The following is a 21616-nucleotide window of genomic DNA, read 5'->3' as shown; positions in this document are numbered from 1 at the left end:
CTTCCAACAACTGGAAGGAAGTTTTAATGATTATGTAACAATCTTCCCACAAACTCGAAGGAAGTTCAGATAAATAAGTAACAATAATATAGGATTGATGAAACTTATTTTTTTTTTCTTTGTTGCCCTTTAAAATTGCCCACTTTTATTGTAAAGATGAAATGAATAAGGAAAAACATTATAATACTACATATTGTCGCTTAAAAATCAATTATTTAGATGTGGCCTATTCACACTAATTCTATCCTGCTGTAGCTCTGAAATTCATTTGAGACTGTATTACTGGTGTATCAAAGTGTATTTTAATCCAGAAGGTTATTTTCTTTTGAGTCTCTGGAGCAGCGATGTACCTATCAACACAGAACAAAGTCCACCACAAGATACAGCATATCCTGGCACATGTGTACCTGACCAAACACGTTAGTCGTAAAGGATAGTAAAGCATTAATCCATCAGTAATAAACATGACGCATCAACTTTTATTAAAACAATATGAAGGTTTGTATCATTTGAAAAGTCATATGGAATATGAACATATAAGGAAAGGTTCTTTACATTTCTAAACAGTAAAGGCAAATCTGATCAGACAAGATTTTGATCATTAAAATAGGTCACAAAAGGGAGTAAGTATTTTCCCTTCACATTCTGCGTAGACTTGTAGCATATGAGTTTCCTTTGCCGTACATTTATATATACATTAAAATATGTATTGCAACTTTCTATTATAATTTTTTGTGGTTGATAGAATGTAACTACATGTCTTTAAAAATGAAGACAAACATTATATTCAAAAAGTATATATACAAAGAAAACGTTCGACATTTAAGAAAAAATGTTTCTCAAATGCATTAGATTCAAGACAGTACACTACAGTATAAAAGTAACTTAACCTTTCCCTGCTTAATTTCTAAAATGAATTGGTTCAACATTCAATTTGGGCAGTACTATTTGTTATTCAAACGGGTGTTCAGTGCAAATGTACTAACTGAATAGCGAACAGTGCAGACAAATATCAGCCTGCACTGATCGTAGAGGCAGAATCACTTGCCGCAAGCAGGCGAAAAGTTAGGTTATTAGAATTTCTTTAACAAACAACTTCTATTGTACGACATTTGATAAATTCAGCTTTACATTTACAATAAGTTTGAAGTGAAGTTTTATGCATTTGATAGGGATTTTCTACATCCGCAGTTAATTTCAACATACATGTTTGGGATAACTTTAGTGCTCACAGATTCATTTTCAAGTAGAACTTGTCTAAAGTTAAAATTACAGATGCATATGTACATGTATTACCTGTCGCGTAATGTATTGTTGAAACATCTTGCTTTATTTGTTACTTGTTGACTTCGTTCTTAAATAAAATATTTTAATAACTTACAAGATATACAAATTGTGGCCCGATCACAGAACCAATTCCTCCAATGAAACTTAGCATCCCAAATCCAATGTTCCTAGAACAAGATAAGAAGAACAATCCGGATATGCAACAAAGCAGTGAAACAGTTCATTTCATCTTTTGCACGCTAACACACCAACAAGAACTTTGTGTCGATGGCGAGAGCTCCATCATGGAATATGAAATATCAATTTGATAATCGCGTTCTGTGTTTCGTTCTGGTGTGTTGTCAGTTTCGTCACGTCGCGTTTGTGCACGTTCCAAAACGCCACACAAAACTTTCAACATTTCGCTATGATGCATTAGCGCGCGCAAAGAGGACACAACAAAAAGTGTTACAAAAACTGCGCGCACGCCAATGCGACAAAACAGATTGTCCTAAATCAACCACCATGTGAAATAGTTCAAATTCGTTAACTGAATAACAGTTGAAGGGTGGAATATTTATGCCAATATAGCTCGACTAAATGTACTTACATGAATCTTTACACAAAAAAACAGCAGCAGCATGTATAGTTTGCAATATAAGAAAATACAAGCGAAGTAAAATACAAGAAATGATAGTGAATGTGTTAAATGCAACTCAAAAAGCGAATTCCATTTTTGTTAGAATTTGAACTTTATGTAGATCTTATATTGAATAACATAGACAAATATCGCTTGCAATCCAAAATATACCAAAATATGTTGATTATTAGCTATTACACTTTTCACCTCCGCAGAGGTAGCTAGATAAGCCATCCTACTTTTTCCAATCGTTACAGTTTCACTGTATTCTTGAATTGACTATGTTACATGTCTGATGTATGCATTCTTTTAATAGAATCTTTTTAAGCAGGAACTAGGAAGAGACCAAAGATTGACATGGCAAATGTTCCATTACATACCACATCCTACAAATTGACTACCTTATGACAGTTGGATAAAGTTCTACTGTCATTGTCTGTACTGTTCCCCACGCTGCCGATGTACTTGAGTTTGCCATAATGGCTAGCACTGTGGTAAATTGATCCTTGTATTTTACATCTGTTTAAAAACAAAACAATTAATTTGTCTGATGTCTGCAAAATAATGACCGATATATCGAAGCAAACCTATAGTTTTAAGTTATATTATTACGTAATAGCATCATGATATAGTCTATAACTGACAAAGTAAAACTGTATGTACATTTTTCTTAAAGGCACTGACCTCAAGATTTTTGCTAAATAATGTTCATTTTTTTCAATTGAAGTTTGGTATATTATAAACATTAGAATACAAGTTTTTGTTTCTAAACTATTTTTAAAATGCCAAACCAAGAGAAAAGATGACCGCGTCGGAAATCTAACCCGGAACGCCGCGGCAATAAAGACGTTTTGTCCGCTGTCGTTACCAATAACGCTTTAAAGGATTTAGTGTTCTTTAAGGTGTTTCGCGGGTTTCCTACCAAAATTTCGAAGTATGAGATATAAGACTGATATTAAGTCTGTATGTACTAGCATATCCCGTCTTTCATTTGGAGAAAAAAGAAAATCGTTCCGAGTCCACATTTCCTTTGAAGAGCGCCACCTAGCGGCACATGTATTTTTCAAGGGAAACGCCGTTTTACTGTAATATTCTCATTAGAATTAATGTGATTACATTTTTTCAAACTCAGGAATATAGCTAAATTCAATGTTATTGTTTACATGTTGCGTTTTGTAAATTATGTCATTTGGAAAATGCTTAGATAAAGAGATATCCGTAGTAGGGTGGGGAAAAATAGCGAAAATATTCAATGTATTTCATGGCCGTTTAGCCGAAATGAAATAAAAAGGAAGGGTCAAAGTTCTTGATTTTTAAATATATTCTTCTTTAATCATTTCTGAACAAGAAAATAAAATAAAAATAAGGGGTCTTCACGGCCGATTTTTTGCAAATTTACTTTTTATTTGTTTTGGTAATGTAAATTTTGTGACGTTGATACACAATGACGGCGTTAACGTCGCGCAAACGCTGATTTCATTATGTCTTTCATTGATATAAACAGGACCTTCAGAGTTCACAAAAATCTTTAGAATCTTTTTTATTTGAATATATGCGCATGATATACATTGTTGCGTATTTTGCAGTCAAAGTATATTATTTAGTAATATATATCAGAGTCAGTTAAGTGTAGAAGGCGTTAATCAGATTGATTTAGACTTTAATGGGAAAATAAAGAAGACGTTTTGAAGTTTCAGCAGTAAAGATAAACATGTGATAAACAAAATATTACATTTTTGTCTTTCAACATTTAACTTATTAAACACTTTGAATAAAAATGACAAAATGCACGACTAGCATTTTATTATTTTATTCAGCTCAATTACTGATTTCAATATGAAAGGACACGCATGTAATATCTTCTGTTAGATAAAAGACAATTTGTCTCTGAATGAAAACCAAATCTTACATTTTCATAGCGTGTACAAACATTGTAGACAGTTTCAGTCTGACACAGAAACAAACTAATACTAAGTACTCATTCTGTCTTCAGGTCTTCACTCAAACAATTCTGCTTTCGTATGGATTAAAAAGGTTCGTGCATTTGAATATATACCCAGACGTGCAAATTATGAGATAATAGTCAGCGTTATGTTGTAAAAGGAATCGTTACTGGCTCGCATCACATAAATGAACTGAACCTCAAACCTAACCAGTCAAGTGACTGAATTGCGCGACTTTTCTAGCACTATTGGATATATTTGATCTTTTTAACCTCAAAGTTTTACACTTTAACATGGTAATATTTGGACCAAAATCATTTTCAGATTTGACGTTTTTGCCGAAGATAAAATATTTAAACACAAGGGTAATTTTGGCTAAGATGCTTAGATTGATGGACATAGGTATGGCGTTTGCAGATTTGATAGATTTGAATGGAATAGTAATTAATCAGAAATGCCAACTTTCTGACTATTACGATTGCGAAGCAGAGACACTTTTAGGAAGAATACATTTTTCAGGGTAAAAGTGCGTGAAAAAGATCTGCCAGTACAGTATTAAAGTGGAGCTGTAAACACAACGATTTTTTAAAGAACTGAAATACACGTCATATTCATTTACTCAAAAGTAAGGGGACAATGTTCAGGTAAAATTACCTAATGTTTGCAAAACGCCACCTGTAAGACCTGCAATTCCAACAACGATGAAACAAATGCTTGTTGCCTTTCTTCGACCAGTTCTGTAAATTGTAAATTTTGCATTTCAAGATGTTTATTCTTTATCAAACGTACATGCTTATAAAATACTCATTGTATATAACTACATAGTTTTTTATCATGTAAATTGCATTCTAGAATGTTAATTCTTTATCAAACGTACATGCATATAAAATACTTATTGTAGACAACTACATAGTTTATTTATCATTGTAAATTGCATTCTAGAATGTTAATTCTTTATCAAACGTACATGCATATAAAATACTCATTGTAGATAACTACATAATTTATTTATCATTGTACATTGCATTCTAGAATGGTAAATTCTTTATCAAACGTACATGCATATAAAATACTCATTGTAGATAACTACATAGTTTAGTTATCATTGTAAATTGCATTCTAGAATGTTAATTCTTTATCAAACGTACATGCTTATAAAATACTCATTGTAAATAACTACAATATTTATTTGTTATTGGAAATTTAAAGAAGCAGTAACGCAATTTATATAACAGCAAATAAACATTTAAATTATATCTGCCAATTTCCAGAAATTTAAGTGTCTTCAGTTACAATAGAGCGGTTGCTAGTCACATCAATATAAATTATTTCAGTTATCACTTCCAAGGACGATCAATCATCTCAAAGATGGGGAAACTAAATGAAACTATATAATGACAAGACAACAGTAAAACTGTATTGATCAGAGATAAACACCAAGTCTCTTCGCTACCACAAAATCTTAACGTTTACCTGTGACTTAGCCACGTGGCGATTGCTTTCGAAGGAATCGTGGTTAAACTAAACAAAAAAGTATTCAAGTATAAGTATCCTGAGAGATTCTGTATCCCAAATAATAACCCGAATACTACGACTCCCAGTGTTATCCTGAAATATGTACAAGTTGATATTTGTGAAAACATATATGAGCCGTGCCATGAGAAAACCAACATAGTGGCTTTGCGACCAGCATGGATCAAGACCGGTCAGGCTCCATGCTGTTCGCTTTCAAAGCCTATTGGAATTAGAGAAACTGTTAGCGAACAGCATGGATCCTGACCAGACTGCGCGGATGCGCATGCTGGTCTGGATCCATGCTGGTCGCAAAGCCACGTTGGTTTTCCCATGACACGGCTCATATACCAAAAATTGATTATTTTCATTCATGACATGATTACACAAAATCAACTAAAACGAATAGAATTGCACACTTCCACAAAAATAGCCAAAGATTTTCAAAGAAGTAAAGTTCTTGTGTGAATAGTTATTCTTGTAATATAATCAAGAAATTTTAAATTGTAGGAAAATTGTTTGTTGTGTTAATATTGTCTACGAGATAAAAATACAATTTATAGTCTCGTTTTGGTTATCTGAAATTGTTGTTTTGCAAACATCCACGAACAGCGTGACTCGTGATTGTATAACAGGAGTGCATTCGTATTAGCAAATATTACTTCGAAAACATTATCACTTACGATTCGAGAATTCGTAAGATATTACTGCTTACGAGCAAATCTCGATAAAGTTCACATATTTTAAACAATTACACTTTGCAAAACATTTTTCATGTACTTCCAGGTCTCATAGACTTATATACTGTCACGTTGTTTACATTCTTCGCGTGGAACAGACTGTTCGCTAACGCTGCTATATAACGCCTGGCCAAATTCAGTTGTGTTCTTTAATTTTTGGTACATATTATTATTCATATAGCTATATTAACTTATTAATAGGCCCCTCGTAATATTTCAAAATAAATAGCCCATCTTCACGGGTGAGAAACTGTTACACGAGGCTCTGTTATGGAGGATATCATGATACAGTTTTCCAGAGTAATGTAACAGCCGCATTTGAAAGATCATAATCGCTGACGGTGGTTTGTTCGCAAAAGAAAGTGTAAATATTTACCTCTTTTTTGCAAAAATATAAATTATATTTCTTGATCAATGTTATGTACGTCATTTGAGACATGGCTAAACATGCGAAAGACAGTTAGTTAAAGTCTATCTAGCGTTTAATGACAGAATTCGACGTTTTGATATTAAGGTATCAAAAAGAAATTGGTTCAAAAATATTTCAACTATGTTTTATGCTAATTTGCATCGATAAAAATCCCCGTCTGGCATGCACTTATAATTCGATGTAGAAAAAGTACTGCGAGTCTTTTTAATGGGTTTATAAAGTGTTACAGTTTAGCATGATATGTCACAGTTTTGAGGTGCTACTTCTGGATGTGTAACTCAGTTAGGATGATACCTTTTGGAATATGTTTAAAAACTATACAAAACCAGAATAGTAAATGAAATTTAAACATTATTAATAATGCTTTCATTTTGATAAGATGCAACACATGTATTATACCAAGTGCATTTCTTTTTCGAAATTCCAAATATACATCTGATGTACTTAAAGGATATGAACATTTTCAACTGAAAGCTGGTGTTCTTTATCCAATGTAAATGATACCATAATCACCAATTCGAATTGAATCGTTGTTTGCACTTAAATCATCTGATCCTTTATAAATAGTACCTGTTTAGGCTACCAAGCAATTGTTTTTGTTGTGAAGTAATCGCTTAAAGAAAATGACTGTGTTGTTGAGTTTGTTTATATATAGTTCATGGGTATATCCTTTCGGCTACCATAGCAGACAAATACGTACCATAAAAACGGGTGTCGCTATTACCGCTATCATACACCGACTGACTACCGCAGACGCCTAAAACGTACCATCAAAACGAGGGTCCAGATTACCGACATCGTACAGCGTAGGACTACCGGAATTTTTTTAATTCTTCTTTGTATCTGGGGGGGATTTGAATGCTTTTTATTTATTGCTGAATTTGATCTGAAGTGTAAACTTTCATTTATGTTATTAACAAAACGGTATAAAATCAGTTAAACTAATAAGTTAAATCATTCATATGACATACTAAATAATATTACGCAACAAATGATAGGTCTCCATAAAATTTGAAAACAAAACCAAACGTCTCATGCGCAATAATGTTCTAAAATCATTGTTATCGCAATTTGTTGATAAGAAAATCCTTTTCAGACAATTAAGGGATCATTACTCTCCAAAAATACCCGTTAGTTTTGATGGTTGCTCGTCGCGGTAATTACCAAACTCAGTTTTTAAAACTTAATTAATTACTCATTTCTACGCTACGGTATTTAAAGCTATTTTACTACGTCTGCATTATGCGGCTCCGGCATTCTAGAAGTCTGAAAACCACGGGTCTGCCACTGATGCGTTTTGTAGACTTTTCACCAGTTACTTTCACAGTGGCACTACGGTAGTTCTGAACTTTTTTCCATGAAATACAAAATTTCACTGTGGTAATCAGAAATAATGTACATTTATACACTACGGCAGTAACATTTTAAATTGTTATTGCACACGGAGCATACATATATACACTGTGGTAATTCTCTACAGAACGCTTCATCGTTTTTACGCCGCAACGGTAATACATATGCACACATCACTTCTTCCATTTGCATACTAGACGTATGTAAATGTATACACTATGGAAGTATTGTACTTTTCAAATTTAAATCTCAAACTTTAGGTAAGAATGCATTTAAATTATCCCAATGTACACAATGGTAATTTTGACTTTGAGCTCCATGCATTATGCATTATAATGCATGGATACTCTGGAATGCTTTATAAACGGTACAGTATTCAGTATTTCACATGTGCTTTTGTATACTCATTATATTAATTTATAGTCCGGGTCCGTAATGTAGGAGAAACATTCGTGCACTTGTAATCTCTGAATCCTCTCACTGACGGAGGGTCTCAGGTTCGAGCTGTGCTACCGACTAGGATTTTTTATTTGAGAAAGTAGGCAGCTGCTTACGGACTTTGGCGTCTAGTACTGGTCTTTCCCAGGAACGATGGTTAGTTGAACTGGCTGCCTGATATAACTAGAATAATGTTGAAAATGGCCGTAAATTCAAACAAAAACAGACTCTAAAATGATCTGTTTCCAAAACCGTACATGAATGTGCTTTCGGTGAAATGAGATTTTATAATTCTTCATTATATGATTAAACAATTGATACCTTAATTGTGACTTTAAAGAAAAGTATCAACGGGATACAGCTCGCAACTGGGGATACTCTCTAATTTAGATATAATGCTATTAATAAATTCAGTTATTTTAAAATCTGTTTGAAAGTCAGTAAGGCATAACAGACAGAAAAAGACACTTTTAGCTACTATTATAAGTTTTACCACGAAGTGTTATTCGACATTTTTGAGTTTTGTTTTGGCACTTGCATCGTATACACCACAAAAACAGATTATGAATATGAATAAATTTAAATGAACCTTGATATCGTATAGTTTACGCGTTTACATGGTCCGATCCGCTGACATAACTGGTAGGTGACTAAAAGTAAAATGCAACAAAAACATTTTTAATAACAGAAAATAATAAGACAAAACAATAAAATTAACAACTGAATGAATGTACAGGCAATCTCCTATGAACGGGTATGAGTAAGAAGAATCGTATATCAAATGTTACACATCCTGAACAACGTATTTTGGACTAAATGTCATGATAGACAGTCTACTTATAGTCCGATCAGGAGAAACGGGTAGGAGACTATAAGTAAAACATTAAAAGCAAACAAAAACATTTGACAGAAAATAAAAAAAAAATATATTTAAACGAAAGCAAGTTGTGAAAGCTATAACAGATGAGGATCATTCATTACTTACAAATCATCGCAAAAGGTAACATAGAGCATATGTAGGCCCTAATGTTACACAAAAAGTTCACTAAAAGTCATGAAATAATTCCTGTTTTTTGTTGAATTTGTACTGTAGTCCGTTTAAACTGAGTAAGAATGAAACAATTTTGTCAACAATTTATGACAATAACCGTTAATCTATGAACCGCGCCAAGCAGAAATATGTCTTAACGTACATTATGACGAAATCGAGAAACGACGTCACAAGTTGCAGGTGCGATTTCAAAATGGCGACGCCCATGCTTTGACATGTTTACAATTTAATATTTGACATGGATACGTTTGAGGTATGTTTCAGTCTATAATATTACATGTTGATAATGTTGTAACATATATTTGAAAATTTATTCAGTATTATAAGCAGTTTTATTATGAAAATATGAGAAATCCCTTGCTATAAAAATTGGTGAAGGTCAAGTGTGTCGTCACTGCCGAATCGATTGTTGTGATGTCATCAAGCTATATTTTGCATTGAATGAAATAATGAAACAGAATCTAGATCTACATGTAACAATTTTGAAACGACATTTGTTCTCGTAAATTATTAATCAAGATAAGCCCTGCAGTATTGCAATTATCGATTCAGTTGTATGCGAATGTTTCTGGCAATGTTTGTAGATTTAGATCTATTTTGTCCAATTTTTATTATTTATTTATTTATTTAAGTCAAGAAGCTTGCACTCTCGGCTACATCACATTTCTTTTTGTACATAAACATATATGTAAAAATATCTCCACCGATGACATCATTGTACAATTTTTAAAGATGGTATGTGTTAGTTTCATAGGGGTAATTATTTATACAATAAATGCAACCAGTAAAATTGTCTTGGGCGGAATTGCGCAGCGCTAGCGTACCCGATTTGCAATCTCAAGACTCGCGTTCGAATCTGTCTCACGTCGTGTTTTTTTTTTAACTATTCATTTTATTTATTATTCAACCTCCACACATTCCATTCTTTTTTCTCCATTCAGGATTTAGAAGATTTACTTGAAGTGTTTGGATTGGGAAGTAAATCTAGTACATCAAATAGCCAATGTACACAGGAACTTGCAGAAGCTGGAACTACAAATGGTAGTGACTATTAAACTATTATTGACTTTTTAAATGTTTTTATGTATAGCTAAGATGCAGGTTATAATAACGACACATACGTTTTTAAAGTTCACTTAAACAATGTTTTTTTAATTTTCTTTATAGCTCTATATACATACACACTATGTATGTGCGCGCGTTTGTGTGCATCATGATCATCATCAGTATTTACCTTAGCTAATAATACCAATAAATTAAATCTTACTTAGGTGAAAATGATATATTTAGAAGAAAGAATTAAAATAAACGTCTTAATTATCTCCGATATTTTTCTGTTATGAAATTACATCACTAAGATATAAGTAAGCTTTAACATTCTATTTTCCATGATTACTTTAAGATGATGCTGATGATGAAATGTCCACGAAAAACCTGGTGGAAAACTTCATGGCAGCTAGAGTTCAAACCGATACAGCTGGCGATGAACACAGCGATGATACACATCTAAACCAAACAGATGAGTTTGACGAAGATGATCCCCAAAGAATTCTCGCAACTATCAAACATAAACTTCAAGAGGGGTGTGGCTGTAAACTTTGTTGTTTCAAAGGTGTTACAATAGGAGTTGTTCTAGACAATATTCTTAGAATGAGAGAGATGTCAAAAGACAATAAAGAGTTATTTGTCATGGGAAACTTGCGTGAAAAACTTGGTACTGACCGGTGCAAGGAGGGAGAACGACAGCGAGTGCGCTTTGAATACAATTTCCAAGGAAAAACGGTTTGCCAGAAAGCATTTTGTTTGATATTTGACATGGGGAAAAGCACTGTGAAGCGTATTCAGAAACCCATTTCCACAAAGGGTGTAGGACCGCGGGTTCATGGTCTAGTAGGAAGAAGACCGTCAAATGCATTTTCCACTGACGTCATCAAAGATGCAGTGCAGTACTTAATAAACTATGCAATCGAAGAAGGACTTCCACAGCCATCACCACCAAGAGGCCGAGATGATACACCGCCCATTTATCTACCCGCATCAAAAACTAAGATCATGATTCATCAAGAATATATGGAAGCTTGTGTAGAAAGTGGTAAGACTCACGTTGGAAAGTCAACATTTAAAAATGTATGGAATCAGTGTGTCCCTCATATAAAAATCATGAATCCGCGAGACGATGTATGCAAGACATGTGAGGACTTTCGCGATACCATATCTATGGCTAGAAGTGAAGATGACAAACTAGACGCCACTGCTAGCTATCACCAGCATGTTTTGTCTGCACGTGCAGAGCGAGAGGTGTATCAGCAATGTGTACAAGAATCTACGGCTCTTTTCCGAGGTAGCTCACAAGATCACAGCAAGGTCCATTATACATTTGATTTTAGTGAATATGTAAAATTACCTCATCACGCAAGAGAGAAAGGACCTACCTTCTTTATACAGCCACGCAAGGTGCAGATGTTTGGCTTCAGAATAGATGGATATCGCCAGTACAACTATTTAATAGATGAAGACCAGACAGTAGGTGTGTAAGTTCAAATTAACATGATTAAGTACTAGTAACATTTGTTTTGTTTGTTAATAAAACGTAATCCATGTTTCTTGATTGACAAGTATTTCTCACTTCTCCGCATGTAACTGACAACTTCCAAACAAACGGTTACTTTTAAGTGTAATGCATGCAATTAAAAAATCAGGCAAAAAATATATGCTTTGTTCGGGATTCGAGTCATTTATCTGTGTGGTTGTTAAAAGTATTTTATTCTTCCTACCAGACGAACCGGGCAGGCTCATTACATGTTACTAGTATATATGCTCGTGATGACTAGGTCCTGCGCATGCGTTTCATATTGATTTTAACATTATAGACATATTGTAAATTTGTTACAACTTGTTTTAAATATGATAAATATAATAGTTATAATGTAACTTTGCATTACAAGTTTCCATTTCATTTTCAAGGTGTAGACGGACAATTGGCACATGGACCCGATTCTGTGATCTCCATGTTGGACCACGCCTTTGGAACGTTTTGTCACCAGGGAGGAGATTGCACAATACATGCTGATAACTGTTTTGGTACGTGTCTATTACTGTTCAGATAATAAAAAATAAAGATCGAAAACAGGACACCCGTTTCATTGAAATATTATAAATTTGGAAATTGTAATTGTTTCTCATTCTCTGACCGCTAATAGTAAAAGTAACCTTTTTCTTTTTGTGTAGGTATTAGGTTAAAGCATAAATTAACTGGCAGTTGCAAGTTAAATAAACAATGGTTATGAATGGAACAATGCAAATAATAATAATGATAAAAATAGTTATAATGATAATTATTCATAATGTTATATAAGTCATACTGATGAGATTATAATGATGGTGATCATAATGATAATGTTGATGATAATGATCATAATCATGATGATGATGATAATGATGATTTTGATGATTTGATAATGCGGGTGATGATTGATTTGATGTGGATAATAATTGTGAAAATTGTATTTCAGGTCAAAATAAAAACCGCTACGTGATTGCCTACCTTTCATGGAGAACTATGACGAACAGACACGATAATATCAAATATATGATGCAGTTACCTGGCCATACTAGGTAGTACAATTTACAGATTACCTAAAAACTTAGTCAAAGTGACATTCCTTTATACTTAGGGTGATATTCTTTAATAGTGCATAGGAATTCATAAACAGATTTTAACAAAGAAATACTATTTAAGTTTAAAAAGACGGCTATCTAAATGTATTTACAAAAGAATTTTATTCATTATAAATATACATTTTGGGATTATCCTTGTTACCTTATTAGCTTGATCCGTTGTACATACCCTAAACGGCCTGTTGGTTTATAATGATACATTTTATGATGTATGTATGATATGTTTAAAGATTAAAGCAGTAACTGAATGATTAACTGTCGCAATTTTCAGATGTTTGATTGACGCCGGTTTTGGCAGAATTAAACAGAGGTATCGTAGGGAGGATGTTGATACGCTTCAACACGTAGCGGATGTTGTTGATCTGTCATCCTGTAGCAACGTCTCAGTTGTGTATGGCAGGGATACATGGAAATGGAGGCAGTGGAAGGCTTTCTTCGGCGACAGATATAAAAAAGTTCCGAATATATCCAAGTACCACTACTTCCGGTTCACTTCAACAGACCCCGGAGCCGTATTTATGAAAATATCTGCGGTTGACACAGAGGAGACAAGGTTTGTCGTCTGTAAAACAAACCTTCTTGCTATGGATTCATATGACATTCCCCAAGAAATAATGCCAGCTGGACTTAGCCGAGAGCGACAGCGCTACCTTTACAGCCAGGTTTGCCCGCTTGTGAGACTTCAGTTTCAGGAAGAATTCTGTGCAGTACCAGCTCAAGAATAGTGGACATGTGAAAAGCAATGTCTTTAAATGGGAGCTTTTTAACGCTAGACGTTTGTCGTCTCGTGAACTAAGTGTTTACAAATGTGTAAAAATGAGATTTTTAATTTGGTTATATATCGTCATGGTAATAAACAGTGTAAACTTGAAAATTGAAGTACATACTGAAATACCGATGACAGACTTCTTTCACTGCTGTTACCATGGGAACGGATAAATATGTGTGCTATTTCAGATATGTTGCTTGTTATAAGGGACGGCATTTAATGATTTATTGTTCTAAACAAAAATGTTTTGAATCTGATTTCTATATGTTGCTTTAAATTTTATGTAAATAATTCCTTTTCACTACCGTTGTATGCTACTTATGTTACTAAGTTTACATAGAAAACTACTTTTCTTTTAATCATAACAAATTTGTAATAAGTGAAATTTCGTAGGATATTTTTGTAAAAGTGGAAAAAATATTTAAAACTGTAATGTTGTAAGTATACCGGTGTAAAAAGTACTTAAAATGTCTTGAAAACCGCATAATTCTATTCGCAAGTCACTCGTTTCCATGACAACAAATATTTGTATAAAAATGAATACTTATATTTTAGAGAAAGTGTTTGTCTTTACATATGATATCAAATGACCGTTGTAAAATCACTATAATACAGTAGATAAACATATAAATCCAATACTTCTTTTTAATTGTTTGACATTTTTGTTAACGTTTTCTTGACGTTAATTGTGTAATTTTTTATTCAAGATGACGTCTTTGGACTGAAATGCTCAAAAATGTACGTAATATACCTATAGAAAGGTTTACATTTTTATAAACAGTAAAACGTGCAGAATAATAATCAATGAAAACCTAAAAATGTCACAAAATTACGTTAAGACATATTTCTGCTTGGCGCGGTTCCTATATATACATGTATTTTTTGAATAGCCGCCTAAAGGCAAGGGGGTGGGGGTAGAGTAATTAGCATTGTTAATGACGCATAGAAAGATAAAATGTCCAAAATTCACAGTGATAAACGTGTCACCGGCAGAACTGTTTAATAAGTTAGTTATGTGTCTATATTTAATATGCCCGGTTGTATGATTATTATTTCTATTCCATATTACAATGTATCAAAATTCACAAGAAATCAAACTTTATGAAACATGTTTTTCTTGAATTTCAAAACTTTAACTCTAAACACCTTTTCCCTTGAGACAGCTCATATTAGAAAAGTATATTGCATGTGAAAATTAATTATCAAAAGATGAATCAATCAAACTTTCTCGTTCATACTAAAAACATAACGTACATATACACACGACACATAGTAAAAATGTGTACACCATGTAATGTTGTCACTAATCTTAGACACTGTCTGTTTCTTTCTCCAGTTTGTGCTTAATGTCCGCTAGTCAGGCAGTCATTTCTTCTTCGTCGATTTCCAAGATAATTTTGTTGGCATTTTACGGGGTGTTTCTATTTTAATATGTACCTTCCTGGGTGATTTTTTGCAACCGTTATGTAGCTAAATTGAAGGAAGGGATTTCTTATTAAAATGTAGTAATAATGAGCAATGATAAAACATATCAAATTATAACATTTAGTGATTTGCAATGGATATATACACTAAAATCGATTTTCTGGAGTTTCTAATTTTGCTCTTGTTGCCATAAGTTTTACGGACGTTTTCGGATTGGAGGTCTGTATGTACTTGTCCTTTAGTTAGCCAATCCCAGTTCTGGAGGCATGATACGGAAGAAAGCATTCCCTGAAAGTATTATTTAAAAGATCACGGGGATTAACCCTGAAATAGATGACAAATATTTTTATGTAACTTTAAAGCAAGACATTTTGATTTTCAACTACAATTATTGCACAACTTCTCTGGAACTGGCTTTTGTATTTAAGGGCTGGATTTCTCGAAACATTTTATCCTGTGCTAAGAAGATTAACCTGTTAAGAGCAGTCGAATATATAATGCAATAACATACTTTTCCTCTTCTGACATGATTAAATATTTCGAGAAATTTGACCCAGAGCGATAATTTGAGTAATTTTTGGATTTGAGCGACTTGTTGACTCGGACCCAATTTATATACATGGAGTAAAAGAAAGTACGTTCACGTAACATAGCAATGACTCAATAATACCATGAAATCTTTAAAACTACTCATTAGATCAATATAACTTTTTAATAAGAAGAGTATTGTTATACCTGTGTAAATTGTCTTTACACTGCTTACAACCAAATGATGACGTTGGTGTTCGGAGACCACCAGCGGTCTTTAGTTTCTTCATACTGCAAAACTGACAAGCATTTGTTCGCCCTGACATTGAGATAATTTCATGTGAGTCTGCATACTCTCGGTCAATGGTATCAACTACCTGCGTCTGTTTGGTTTTCCTAATTCCTGAACGGTAACCTTCCATACTCTAGCTACCATGTTTCCATCTTTGATCTGACGTGTCATATGCTGTCCTTTGTTCATTGTACTAACCGAAACCAGGACTTATAATGTATTACATGTATTACATTATTCCTGCCGAAACATCCTTCTGTCGGAATAATTTCTGTGGTTTCAGATCATATGGCAAGAATTTTCGCCCTAATTAAAAGACCCACAAAGATGGGTTGAGCTGGTAAAGAACGCCTGCGCCAAAAGGGATGTGTCTAGAAGCGCTATACGGTTCAACCAGATGTTCAACAACCTTCCTCGTTAGTTCTACTTCCTTTTTTCCTCTAATATAAACTTTAAACTTCCAAAGATATGCAGAAACTGCATCTGCTAAAACGAATATTTTAAAGTCTCTCTTTAATACATACTATTAACAAAATGTTTATCTATTTATCTTTAAATAATGCATCACTCCTCTTTACGAGTATTACGTGCAGCTGAGCGCCTGTACAAGAATTTTAAAAGTAGAATGGACAGGAGAATAAAATGCATGAATACAGTTGATAGTGTTAAAAACAAGATGGATTTACAGATAAAAGCAGTTTAAAGAAACAGGTATATCATGTTAAGCATTGTGTGCAAGTTTGGTTACACCCTGTCTAAACTGGTTCAGGGTTGGGGCTTGCACAAGTTGTACTGGAAGGGAATTCCAAAGCACTATGGTGCCTGAAAAAAAAAGAGTACTTATAGTAATTACAGGGAGTGAGGATCTAGGTATAGGAGTGCGGATGCATATGTCTTGTTAGACGGGACTGGGGAGGGGGTGGGGGTGGGGGGGGGGGGGGCGAGGTCTGACATAGGGAGGAAGTGGTACAGCAACAAAACCTCTCTGCAAATAATTACCACGGTAGACGTTTGCAGGAAGAACGAATTTCAATGTAGTACCGCAGTGTAGTTTTACTCGTCCTGTTACTAAGAACTATAGTAGACTTTTGTGAGAAACTTGAATTTTAAGGCAGTGCCATAGTGTAGTTATACATATTAAATGAAATTAAGTGCACTTTCACAGTGCTGAGAAAGTTACCCTGCGAAAGGATTATACTAGTAATCAAAACTTATCCTGTAGGCATTATTTTATTCCCCCGATTACCACAGTAGTTTAATGCAGGGCATGCGAAACCAAAGAGAGTGCCGCAGCGTATTAATACATATTCACACAAAATAGCATGTACTGCCACAGTGATGCAGTGGCCGTTTAAATATGTGACTTTTAATAAATAACATTAACTGTTTGTTTTATCTGCATATAAATACCATAGTAGACTACTGCAGGAAACAAGAAATTATAAGTTGTGCCACAGTGTAGTTATATCAATAACCACACAATGGACATAACTACCATAGAGTAGCAACTGTTTTACATAAAAATTACCGCAGCATAAAAATGTAGTATATTTTTGTTAATTCCTTCTATTTTCAATTGCGAAAAAATACAATTTTTACCCAAATACTGCATTATGCGCTATGGAAATGAGCACCCCCATTTTCTGGTACGTATTAGTCGTCTGCGGTAGCCCGCCTGCAAAACAGTAGCGGTAATGGAGAACCCCAAAAATATAGTCTGCATTTGGCGTCTCAGGTAGTGCGTCGGTGTACGATAGCGGTAGTCGAAAGGATATTGAAACGTTAAAATGCAGCAGTACGTAAAAATATGAAACATTCTTTCCAATAATTTTTGTTTTGACTGAGCTTTTAGCTGTCGTTAAATATTTACTCTGCATGGAAATGTTTTAATGTTTACTTAACTGTTGTTCATCATTTCTGATAAGGGGTAAGACTAAGATAAAGTGTTCAAATCACCTGTTGTCTTCATTTTTCAACGACTTCCATTGAAAAACGATACCTTCATTTTTCGACCTATTAACCTATTTAGGGGGAAACTTGTTGTTACAGACCTGCAGTGTTCCTTCTTGCAATTCGTTTTAAAACATAGTTCCTTTAAAAGTTCAGTTGTTGTAGGACTATTCATTTTTGTACATCTGAAACACAATTTCAAAAGTAGAAATTGGCGACTTTGGAGGAGGCTATCATGTATCTTTAGGATTGCTGTATGAAATGTGTTGTCGATTTCTTTGTTCAATGCAACGTTTTGTTAGGGTTTTTCTAATATTTGTTTTAAAGGTAAAAAAATGTAAACAAGTAATATAATAGTAGAAGTAACAACTTACCAATTAAGGGTTAACAACAATGTTACTTTCACCAGTGTCCGTGTTTGAAACAGATTTAGTAACGAATATCGCAATTTGGTTGGAGAGTCGGGCCTTCTCAGGTCAATTGCCGTGTTGAAATCATAATTGCGATTGAACTTGGCAATTGATGTGATGATGTATTTTGCTTTGTCAAACTTCTCATGTGCTATATACCAGCGGAAACTTTCAGGAACTATACTAAAATAACAAATAACATTATACGAGATATTATTATTATTATTTTATTATTATCATTATTCAAAGGTGAAACTCAAATGAAATTCTATGTACGTAACGTTTTCCTCAGCTAATCATGCGCTCGTCAAAAGGAAATTACCTAAAAGGTATGATAAGGGGTTAGGAGGCAGATGCTTCTCTTGTAGAATGAACTTTTAGTCAAACCTAAAACCAACAAAGCAGCTTGGTTCATTTTATTCTTTCAAAGAACGTTTCCATAGATTCTATTCACTACCACAATAATAGTCTTTAAGTGCCGTTTGGCGGCCCTAAAATGAGCCGCGCCATGAGAAAATCCACATAGTGGCTTTGCGACCAGCATGGATCCAGACCAGTCTGGTCAGGATCCATGCTGTTCGCTTTCAAAGCCTATTACAATTAGGGAAACTGTTAGCGAACAGCATGGATCCTGACCACACTGCGCGGATGCGCAGGCTGGTCTGGATCCATGCTGGTCGCAAAGCCACTATGTTGGTTTTCTCATGGCGCGGCTCAAATGTCTTTCTCGTACTTGGACTGAGTGTCTTTATATTTTCTGGCCATTTTGGATCATTGAACCTATTCAATTACGATGTAATTGAACTAATCTGAAGCCAGTCCTAGAGGGCATGAGTGGTGATGGATGGATGTTGATATATTTCATAGAATACATAAAAAGTATTTCGGGAAACATATTTTAATCAATATTCTTACTGTATTTTTTGCGTATTTCTAAAATGAAAAAATGTAACAGAAGATGTGCAAATAAACCGAATCGGCGGTGAAACCCCTCTAATTGTAGACCAGAATATTAATTTCACAGATATATCTTCAATAATAGAGAGACACAAACATATAGGCTACAGCAGCCCGATATCAAAACAGGCTTGTAATGCGATTTGCACGCGGACCGATTTCCTGCCATTTGCTTAGTAAATATCAAATTTTATTCAAACTGATATCATCACCCTAGCCTAACCGAATCGGCGGTGAAACTCCTCAAATTGTACATCACAATATTAATTTCACAGATATATCTTCAATAGTAGTGAGACACAGACATACAAGTCACAACAACCCGATATTAAAACAGGCTTGTAATGCGATTTGCACGCCGTTTCCTACTACTTGATCTGTAAATATTAGATTTTACTCAAGCTGATACAGTCACCCTGTTCTAACCAAAAAACAGAATCGGCGGTGAAACCCCTCAAATTATAAATCACAATAATATTTTCACAGATATAGCTTCAATAATAGGGAGACGCAAACATATAAGTCACAATATCCCGATATTAAAACATGCTTGTAATTTTAATTTGCTCACGGTTTGCTACTATTTGCTTAATTTGTAAATATCAAATTTTATTCAAATTGATATAGTCACCCTGCCCGAAAAGAATCGGCGGTGAAACCCCTCAAATTGTAGATCACAATATTAATTTCACGGATATATCTTCAATAGTAGTGAGACACAGACATACAAGTTACAACAGCCCGATATTAAAACAGGCATGTAATGCGATTTGCATACCGGTTCCTACTACTTGATCTGTAAATATTAAATTATACTCAAACTGATACAGTTACCCTGTCCTAACCAATAAACCGAATCGGCGGTAAAACCCCTCAAATAGTAGGTCACAATAATAATTTCACAAATATATCTTCAATAGTAGTGAGACACAGACATATACATGTACGTCAAAACAGCCCGATATAAAAACAGGCTTGTAATGTGATTTGCACACCGTTTCCTACTACTTCTATGTAAATATTAATTTTTACTCAAAATGAAACGGTCACCCTGTCCTAACCAATAGAACCGAATCGGCGGTGAAATCCCTCAAATTATAGATCACAATAATATTTTCACAGTTATAGCTTCAATAATAATAGGGAGACGCAAACATATAAGTCACAATAGCCCGATATTGAAACATGCATGTAATTTGATTTGTACACAGTTTGCTACTATTTGCTTAATTTGTAAATATCAAATTTTACTCAAATTGATATAGTCACCATGTCCGAACAAATGAACCGAATCGGCTGTGAAACCCTCAAATTGTAGATCAGAATATTAATTTCACAGATATATCTTAAATCATAGAGAGACACAGCAGCCCGATATTGAAACAGGTTTGTAACGCGATATGTACGTGGTTTCCATTACTGCTCATGAACAGACTCAATCAAACCGAGTCTGCAGTTTTCACTGTTTGCATTGTTTTCAGTGCTTCCGAGGGATCTACTTTCCAGATTTTATTTACTTCACAACAGCGGGTGTTAAGTGCTGTGTGGCGGCCGTAAAAAGTCGCCCCGACTTCATCTCAGTGTTGTTATAATTTCTGGTCCTTCGGGATCATTGATTTCAACTCATTTAGATTTGAAGATTGAATACTGCTTAAGCCGGTGCTAGTGGGCGTGGGCAGTGTTGCATTTTCCATTACTGCTCATGAACAGACTCAATCAAACCGAGTCTGCAGTTTTCACTGTTTGCATTGTTTTCGGTGCTTCCGAGGGATCTACTGTCCAGATTTTATTTACTTCACGACAGCGGGTGTTAAGTGCTGTGTGGCGGCCGTAAAAAGTCGCCCCGACTTCATCTCAGTGTTGTTATATTTTCTGGTCCTTCGGGATCATTGATTTCATCTCATTTAGATTTGAAGATTGAATACTGCTTAAGCCGGTGCTAGGGGGCGTGGGCAGTGTTGCATTTTCCATTACTGCTCATGAACAGACTCAATCAAACCGAGTCTGCAGTTTTCACTGTTTGCATTGTTTTCGGTGCTTCCGAGGGATCTACTTTCCAGATTTTATTTACTTCACAACAGCGGGTGTTAAGTGCTGTGTGGCGGCCGTAAAAAGTCGCCCCGACTTCATCTCAGTGTTGTTCTATTTTCTGGTCCTTCGGGATCATTGATTTCAACTCATTTAGATTTGAAGATTGAATACTGCTTAAGCCGGTGCTAGGGGGCGTGGGCAGT

The 21616-nt window shown here is 34.5% G+C and overlaps 2 protein-coding genes and 1 long non-coding RNA gene across 3 annotated transcripts; 2 read left to right on the top strand and 1 right to left on the bottom strand.

Annotated features, from left to right (window-relative positions):
* Window positions 1-302: 302 nt before the first annotated feature.
* On the bottom strand, window positions 303-19190 carry LOC123546160 (solute carrier family 22 member 4-like). The gene is made up of 7 exons (XM_053550539.1): window positions 19159-19190; window positions 18390-18608; window positions 5323-5457; window positions 4504-4586; window positions 2308-2425; window positions 1382-1454; window positions 303-350 (listed from the first exon to the last, which is right to left on the bottom strand). Exons 1-7 carry the CDS (start codon window positions 19188-19190, stop codon window positions 303-305), a joined length of 708 nt encoding a protein of 235 aa, XP_053406514.1.
* On the top strand, window positions 9472-10798 carry LOC128559509 (uncharacterized). Its single transcript, XR_008372417.1, has 3 exons — window positions 9472-9626; window positions 10315-10414; window positions 10776-10798. It is a non-coding gene; the product is annotated as an uncharacterized LOC128559509 (long non-coding RNA).
* Window positions 12828-14315, top strand: LOC128559508 (uncharacterized). The gene is made up of 2 exons (XM_053551334.1): window positions 12828-12988; window positions 13323-14315. Exons 1-2 carry the CDS (start codon window positions 12933-12935, stop codon window positions 13774-13776), a joined length of 510 nt encoding a protein of 169 aa, XP_053407309.1. The 5' UTR covers window positions 12828-12932; the 3' UTR covers window positions 13777-14315.
* Window positions 19191-21616: the final 2426 nt, after the last annotated feature.

Source organism: Mercenaria mercenaria, chromosome 9 (assembly GCF_021730395.1).
Source record: "Mercenaria mercenaria strain notata chromosome 9, MADL_Memer_1, whole genome shotgun sequence".
Classification (NCBI taxonomy): domain Eukaryota; kingdom Metazoa; phylum Mollusca; class Bivalvia; order Venerida; family Veneridae; genus Mercenaria; species Mercenaria mercenaria.
The sequence above is the reverse complement of the archived record's forward strand: the minus strand, read 5'-3'. Positions and strand labels throughout refer to the sequence as shown.

Bases quoted from the DNA above. Each gene is read 5' to 3' on its own strand.
- LOC128559508 (XM_053551334.1), top strand. From the start codon at position 12,933: ATGACGAACAGACACGATAATATCAAATATATGATGCAGTTACCTGGC. The intron at 12,989-13,322 runs GTAGTACAATTT...CGCAATTTTCAG, and splicing joins CAGTTACCTGGCCATACTAG to ATGTTTGATTGACGCCGGTT.
- LOC123546160 (XM_053550539.1), bottom strand. From the start codon at position 19,190: ATGGCCAGAAAATATAAAGACACTCAGTCCAA. The intron at 18,609-19,158 runs GTACGAGAAAGA...TTGTTATTTTAG, and splicing joins TATAAAGACACTCAGTCCAA to TATAGTTCCTGAAAGTTTCC. The intron at 351-1,381 runs GTAAGTTATTAA...CTGTGTTGATAG, and splicing joins GGCCACAATTTGTATATCTT to GTACATCGCTGCTCCAGAGA.